At 55.3% G+C, this 7,718-nt stretch overlaps 1 protein-coding gene across 1 annotated transcript; it reads right to left on the reverse strand.

Annotated features, from left to right (window-relative positions):
* CMKLR1 (chemerin chemokine-like receptor 1) lies at positions 1–3,518 on the reverse strand. Its single transcript, XM_053994233.1, has one exon. The coding sequence runs from the start codon at positions 3,441–3,443 to the stop codon at positions 2,355–2,357; it is 1,089 nt and encodes a 362-aa protein (XP_053850208.1). The 5' UTR covers positions 3,444–3,518; the 3' UTR covers positions 1–2,354.
* Between the last annotated feature and the right edge of the window lie 4,200 nt (positions 3,519–7,718).

Here is a 7,718-nt window from a genome sequence, read left to right on the forward strand (position 1 = left end):
AGCTCTTTCCACAATTCCAAATTGGACACCAGGGATCAGGAATACACTCAGGGAAGGGACTGCTCAGTGAAAAACCCTGGGATCCTTCCCACGCCACACATCGAGGTATTTGTCTGGAAAACAGAGGTTTTATTAAATAAGCAAACAGCTACAAAGATGCACCCAAATACTTGGGAGACTTGGGATTGCCAAGCTGCCGTTGCAGGGATAATTTAACCCCAGGGTAAGTACCAAGGCACTGTTGGAGTAATAGCAGATGGGCTTGAAAAAAACAGACACCAGAACCAGCGAGGAGCATCCTGAATCCATTATGAACATCCCAGCACCAACCTGAGGGGCCGTGGGATGACATCCAGTCCTTGAGCCTTCATCCCACCGTTCCCACATCCAGGCCTTCTCCAAACCCTGAGCCCCAAAAGCCCCAGAGGCTGCTGGCTCTGGGTACATCCCATTCCCACTGCTCCCTAAACAGATCCTCTGTAAGTTCTGTGTGTCCCTGTGTGTCCATCTGTCCCGTCCATCCCATCTGTCCTATCCCACTCCTAATAGGATCCTGGCAACATTCCAGCAATATTAATTAAATACTGGGGAAAATGAGCAAGAGGTGCCTCCTCCCACCACCAGAAAGGCCCTGCATCCTCCTCAGGCAATGCATCTTCCATGGGTATGGATCCAGCATGGATTTTGGGGGAAAAAATCTTTGGGGATCAGGGCTGGGAGTAGCCCTGGGCTTGGCCATGGGACGTGGTGTGGTGCAGGGACGTGTGGCAGTGCTCCCTAGGGAAGTGGGTGGATCCCAACTCCCGGAGACACGGAGACAATCAAGGTGCTGAGTGTCCCAACGATCCAGGAGCTGAGTGTCTCCCAACGATCCAGGAGCTGAGTGTCTCCCAACGATCCAGGAGCTGAGTGTCCCAAAAAAACAGGAGCTGAGTGTCCTAACAATCCAGGAGCCGAGTGTCCCATGGCACAAAGGAGGTGATGCAGACTGAGGTGGAGCAGCGAGGCAGCCCTGGGGCAGAGAGGACGCCGGATAATCCGTCTGAAATCCTGAAATCCCGCTCCTGCCACGGCATCCGCTCTGATCCGCCGCGTTCCCGCCGCTCAGTTCCCGGGGCTCTACGTGTACCTGCGGCTGGCACGATCTGCTGCCTGGAAATAGCTCCCTGGCTTTTCCTGGGAGCTGCCTGCCCATTTTGTTTTTCCATTTTCCGATTTCCAAGGAAAGCTATAAATAAATATTTCAGCTTCTGTGGGCAGATTCTCAACTGCCAAAACCTGCACAAAGCTCCCTGAGGGACCTCCTGAAATGTCCCCAGGGCCACTGGGGCTGCCCAAAGCCAGCTCCAGGGAGTGACACATAAACGAGGGTGACACCGGGGCCATGGTGAAGGAGCCCTAATGGAGGAGGAGCTCCCAAATTAACTGGGCGTGAAACCGGATTGAGGTGGTGGCTCGGCCCATCCTTTGCTGCGTGATCAGTGTGCAGCAGCAGAGTCTCCCATGGGATTCCCAGAGCGTCCCAAGATGGGATGAGACAAAATCATCCCACAGAATCAACTGGTCCCACCAGGGAGCAGCTGGCAACAGAGCCAGTCTCCCCTGGATGCAGGAGGAGACAGCAGGTCCTCCCCAGGAGCTCATTCCCAGCTCATGGCCCTGTTCCTGGTCCCAAACATCCACCTTTTCTGCAGGATGTACCGTGTGGAATGTGCCCATCAAAGTGAGGCTTAAAAAGTCATTTCAAATTGACCTCTCCCTCTTTCTTCTCCCAGGTTTTCCATGCTGGTGACCCTGTGTGTGAGCCCAATTCCCACACTGGAAGGTGGCCCTGGCTCTGGATCACTCAGAAGACATTTGAGGCTTCCCAGTTCTTTGAGGTGGGATATTCCAACCCCCCCTAAGGACACTTCCCAAAAAAGTCACAAACACCTTTCTGGTACCAAAATACCTCAGGAATTTACCATGAGGAGCCACACACAGACATGGGACCAAGGAGTGTCACCAATTTGGCCATGGCACAGGAGATGCCTTCCTGATATCCTGCACCCTACCACGGTGCCTCTGGAAACACCAGGAAAGCCCTTCCCGGGTCAGGCAATGCAGTTTGGATGGGGAACGCCCAAAAAATGTTTTCTTAGATTGGCACAAGGACTTTTGCAATCCCACACGGGATCAAGGGTGGTTGTGTCTTCTCCATACCTTGGGGGTCTCCATCCCCTGCCAGCCCCCAGGCAGCAACACCAGTCAAAAATGGGCTGTAGGACAGTGCTGGACAATGCCTGACCCACACCAGGGCCGGTCACCGTCACAGTGCCAGCACCAAGGGATTCTGTCCCTCCTGCAGGCTGAGTTTAGACAACCGTTGTCTCTTTCTCAGTCATGGAGGAGACCTTGGAGAAGCTCCTGTGCACGATGCTGGAGTGTCCTGTCTCCTCGCTGAGGGCGTTCACCAGCCTGGAAAGGAGGGTCACCTTGAACTTCTTGAAGTCCTGGCCCATGAAGACGTAGAGGACGGGGTTCATGCAGCTGTTGGAGGCTGCCAGAGCCGTGGTGAGCGGGATGAAGATCTCAAACACAGACCGGGGCACTGTGTCGGGCACCGTCTCCAGCAGGTTCAGCAGGTGGTAGGGACTCCAGCAGAGGAAGAAGGTGACGATGATGGTGACAATGATCTTGAAGGGCTTCTTGGACTTTGCCAGGCGGTTCCGGCGCAGGTTGAAGACGATGGCGACGTAGCAGAAGGTGATGATGGTGATGGGGAGGATGTACCCGGCCAGGAACCTGGTGATGTTCACGGTGCGGTGCCTCATCAGAGACAGCCCTTTGTAGGATTTATTCCAGGAGAGTGAGAAGTTGCTGAAACAAATCACGGAGTTGCGGATCTGCATCGTGTCCCGGAAGACGAGCGAGGGGCAGCTCATGACGATGCCCACGGTCCAGATGATCACGCAAACCCCGTAGGCCAGGTTGGTGGAGCGGTGGTTCTGCGACCACACCGGGAACACCACGGACACGTAGCGGTCGAAGCTGATGGTGGTGAGCAGCAGGACGCTCGTGTACATGTTGAGGATGAGGAGGAAGGAGTTCAGCTTGCACATGACCGTGCCGAAGATCCAGTGGTAGCTCATGGCCGTGTAGGCGATGTTGATGGGCAGGAAGATGTTGAAGAGGAAGTCGGCCACGGCCAGGTTGAGAAACCAGACGGCGTTGACCGACTTCTTCATCTTCAGGGTGATGATGGCGATAACGAGGCCGTTGCCCAGGATGCCCAGCACGCAGGACACGCTGTAGATGATGACCGACAGGATCCTGGTGATGTCCTTGGGGTCGTGGGCCGGGTCTGCCCGCGCGCTGCCCGTGTCCTCGAAGGAGTAGTCCGGGTAGTCGCTGTAGTTGTTATTGAGGCCATCCAGGTAATCGGACTGGTTGGGAAACGCCATCGTCCGTGGGAAGGGCGGCCGATCCGTGTGATCCCGGGGATCTGGGACGCTGGGATCTGCAGCCAGGGGTTTTCCCCTGCTGAGCAAACACTTGGTGTTAATCGCAGTGAGGAGAGCGGGAGGGACAAGGGCCCTCAACATGTGTGGGAACTGGGGACAGGGAGAGAAGGGACAAACACACAGGAATGGGGGATCCCATGAGAACCCCACTGGTCCCGAACAAGATGCTCCCGCAGCTCCTCCCTCATTTCCACCCCCATCCATGAGACATCAGGACGTGATTCAGTCCCTCAGCTCCACCAGGATGTGGCTGCAGCCTCATCCTGCAGAAAACCTTGATTACCCGCCTACTTCCAGGGGGAAAACCGGGATAATGCTCATTAACAGCTCATCAACAGCTCTGACTTTCCAATCTGCAACATATTATGGTATTATGGCTCCTGTCTTTTTTTTTTTTCTTTTTTTTTTTTTTGTACTGAATTGGACTGAAAACCCCAAGGGAAGCTCCCCACACACCCCAGTGACACCAGGCACCCTCTCACCTCTCTGTCGGGATGGGAGACAGGTGACACTTCAGCGTCCCAGGGCACAACGGCAGCTCCCTCCACACCGGCCTAAGGCATGAGCTGTAACATTAAAGCCAGGATCAAAGAAAGGCCACTCACCCCCGGATGTGGGGTTAAGGGAGGAAACCCAATCAGGGTGCGGCAACAATTAACCCTGTGCAGCCTCCCTCGGGGGACTGTGCTGGCCTGGGGACCCTCCTCACCTTCCATCTGGGGAAGGTGGGATCCTGCCATGATCCCAGCAGCTTTTGGGATAACCCAGGACAGAAATCCCGTCCTGTGGTCTCTGTACGAGCACCCAACACGAGCAGCATCCTCAGGTGCACACAGAGAACCAAACAACCAACCACAGGTTACTGATAATTAAATAAGTAATTCAAGGTATAAACGAGGTGCACATTATCTGCATGATCTGTTTTATATCCTGCATTCTCACAGGGTTGTTTTCCTGATTTAATTGATGCCCTGTATGTTTAAATATGTTAATTTTGGTAAACCAACAGCATCACCTGCCATTGTCAGACTCCGGGCTCCAGAGCCTGGATTGAGGGGGCTCAACCTCTCCCCTGTAAGAATCCAGGATATAAACCCCCCTACCTGGGTCAGGAGGGTTAAAACCAAAATCCAAAGCCTGACCAAGAAGCACAGAGCATCCCACGCCGACGTGTCCTCACAGGAGGGATGTGGGGACGCCCAAGGACCCTCCCTGTTCCCGAGGCGTTTCACCCCAAAGGTCCCCCAGCGTCGCCCTCCCGCCAGCCCTGCTTTGAAATTCCCATGGTGTTTGTGTTGGAAGCTATTGTTTCTCCCTGGGCTTTTCCTGCTGTTCCTTCCTGCCATTGCTGCTGCAGAGTCCCCGGCCAGGGGTGAAATCCCACCCTGTCACCTCCCCCTGGCCGAGCTCCGGGGGACGATAAGCGGCCAGAACAAATGAGGTCTGAGTGCAAAGTTTGGGAATGAGCTGGAGCTGGGGAGAGACCTTGTCCCAGGAAAACCTCCATGGCCAAAGAGATGAATTAAAGTCGATGATCCGGTGGAAGGAACAGAATCAGCAGAACTGACTCTCCCAGCGATGTTAATGTTGATTAATGAAGGTTGTTTTGTGGAACAGGGATTTCAGGTCATCCCCTTCCCAAAGGCAGAGCCCCAGAAATGTGGGGGAGCCCAGAACCCCATGTCCATCCCACCCCACCCATTGCCTCATATCCCATCCCACTTCATTGCCTCCCATCGCACCACACCCCATTGCATCATATCCCATCCCATCCCATCCCATCCCATCCCATCCCATCATCCAGAGAGCCCCAAAGCTCCCTGGACCTGCTCCACAACCACCTTTTCCACTGTGGTGTCATCCATGGGGCAAGTGAGACACTCCCACCCCTCACCCTGACCCCACATTCAGCGCCTGCTCCAGAGGGACAGGAGAAAGTCCCACTCCTCTTCCCACTGTGTCCAATTCCATGTTTTTAATGTAAAATCTGCCCTTTATTATTATTTTTAATTGCTGGGCCTGATGACTTTCAGCTCATTACAAAACTCATTTTATTGGATTATTTATCTGAATTCTCTGTTAATTTTGCTCTGCCAAGTTGGTCTCTGCTCCCAGCTGGGGTGAGGATAGCAGAGAGCAATGGGAACACCAGGACTCTGCTTCCCTGTGGGATTTGGCAGAGAATGGGTTTGCTTCCAGGGCTCACGAGGAGCAATCCCAAACTCCACAGGAGCAGCAGGCCAATCCCACCGTGAACATTCCAGATGGGCAGGATGGGCACCAGGAGCCCAGACCTGCTGGAAAATCATCCAGCAAACTCCCACCTGCCTCTCCAAAATTCTCCCAAAAATGGTGAGTCTCAGGGGCAGCTGCATGAAACCTCCTCATTTCTCATAGCAAAAAAACTCCAAAGTCTGGGAGGGAAAAAAAAAAAAAAAGAAAAAAAAAAAAAAAAAAAAAAAAAAAAAAAAAGCCACATAATACTAAGAGTGTTTCATTGCTCCTCTCCGGGCTGAAAATTCCCTGCTCAAGCCAAAACCACTGTTCTGCCTTCAATCTATTAATCTTTGTCCTCCTACCTCGACAAAAATGAGCAGAGGATTTACCCAAAATAGCCTTTTCTCTGTCATTCCCGCAGCTGTGTTTGTCTTGGTACCCAGGGAAGGCCGGGTGGGATCCCCGACGGGCGGCTCGAGCACCGGCAGCATCCCCGCACATACCGGGGAAGGATGAGGTCAGGGATGTTGTTCTTGGGAAGGCAACAGGAAACCGAGAGAACAGCAGAAAATGTTCAAATCCAGCTTTTCTGGGCGAAAAAACTCTGCCCTGGCCAAGGCAGACGGGCGGGGGACGGATGTGAGCGGGGAAAAGCGGCGGGATCCGCGTCCCGGGGACTCGGGGAGGGCAGGGGATGCTCGGGCCCCTGGCAGCGGATCCCAGCGGGCAGGGCGGTGCCAGAGCCCTGCTCCAGGAGTTTATAGGGATGGGCAGGCTGCCAGCACCGCCTCCTGCCCGCCCAGCGCCCGCCGGCCCGGCTTGTACTGGAGGCACTGGGACAGGTTGAGGAGAACTGATAGAACCTAATCAAATCAAATCAAATCAAATCAAATTAAATCAAACCAGCAGAGCAGCTTTTGAGTACATCAGATCCTGCCTGAGCTGTCAAAGTGCATCACGCTTTGATGTACATCACGAAATGAATCCGTCTGGGACCTGCCAGGGCTGGCTCTGCAGCGCTGGGGAAACTGAGGGAGCCCTTGGGTCGGTGCTTGTCCCCCCTAGAAAATGCGTGTCCCCGCACGGGACACCCCGGACAGGACAAACCAACCCCCCGGGAACAGCCGGGTCCGTGCCCGCCCTGCTGCCGCCCCCTCCCCGGCAGCTGCTCTGCCTTTCCTTCCTTGGAGCACTTCCCTCTCCTCTTCCCACCGGCGGTTTCCGAGCTCCCAGCGCACCCCAAACCCCAACCCGCTTCCTCCGGGCGTGGGAGGCGCGGGCAGCTCCGGCACAGCTTCCCGGGAGAGGGGAATTGCCGGCAGATGTTTGGAGCTCAGCTTTGGGAAGGGCTCGGGGTAAAACGGGATCTCCACGTCCCTCTGGACCTGCTCAGACCCCACCCAGCGCTGCCACAGTCCCGGGTGTCCCTGGAGGGCAGGGATGTCCCTGGGGACATGTGGCAGGTGCTGGTGCCAGTTCCGTGGGGTTCACAGCTCTGGCTGAGCTTCAGTCCCGCCCTGCGGACTGGATCCCGAGCATCCCTAAGAATTCCATGGCATCTCATGCCCCAGGGAAGGTGGAGCAAACCCCACCCCAAGCTGGCACCCGAGGCCACCCCATCAATCCCTCTGGCACCCAGGTGTTTCCAGCCCGGGGTTACACAGGAAGGACATCCCTGCAGGGATCCAGCTCCCAGGAATCTCAGGGAGGAAGGCACCAAATGGGAAAGCAGCTCTGGGTACCCAGCTCCAATTCCCATTTATTTTGGCAGGTGATTGCCATGGCAGCAGATGCCACAGGGATGAGGCTGCTCAGCACCCCACTCCCCACCGGGACACCCGGGGTGAAGCCCCATCCCTCCATGGTGTAAATCGACCATCAAGAGGGAGTTCAGACCTCCAAACCCCAAACTCCAACCTGCCCAAAAGCTGCTCCTGGCTGTGATTCCGGCCCTGCCACCACCCCTGACCCCTCTGTCCCGCTCCAGCAGGCTGGGAA

The sequence above is a fragment of the Vidua macroura genome, chromosome 18 (assembly GCF_024509145.1).
Source record: "Vidua macroura isolate BioBank_ID:100142 chromosome 18, ASM2450914v1, whole genome shotgun sequence".
Classification (NCBI taxonomy): domain Eukaryota; kingdom Metazoa; phylum Chordata; class Aves; order Passeriformes; family Viduidae; genus Vidua; species Vidua macroura.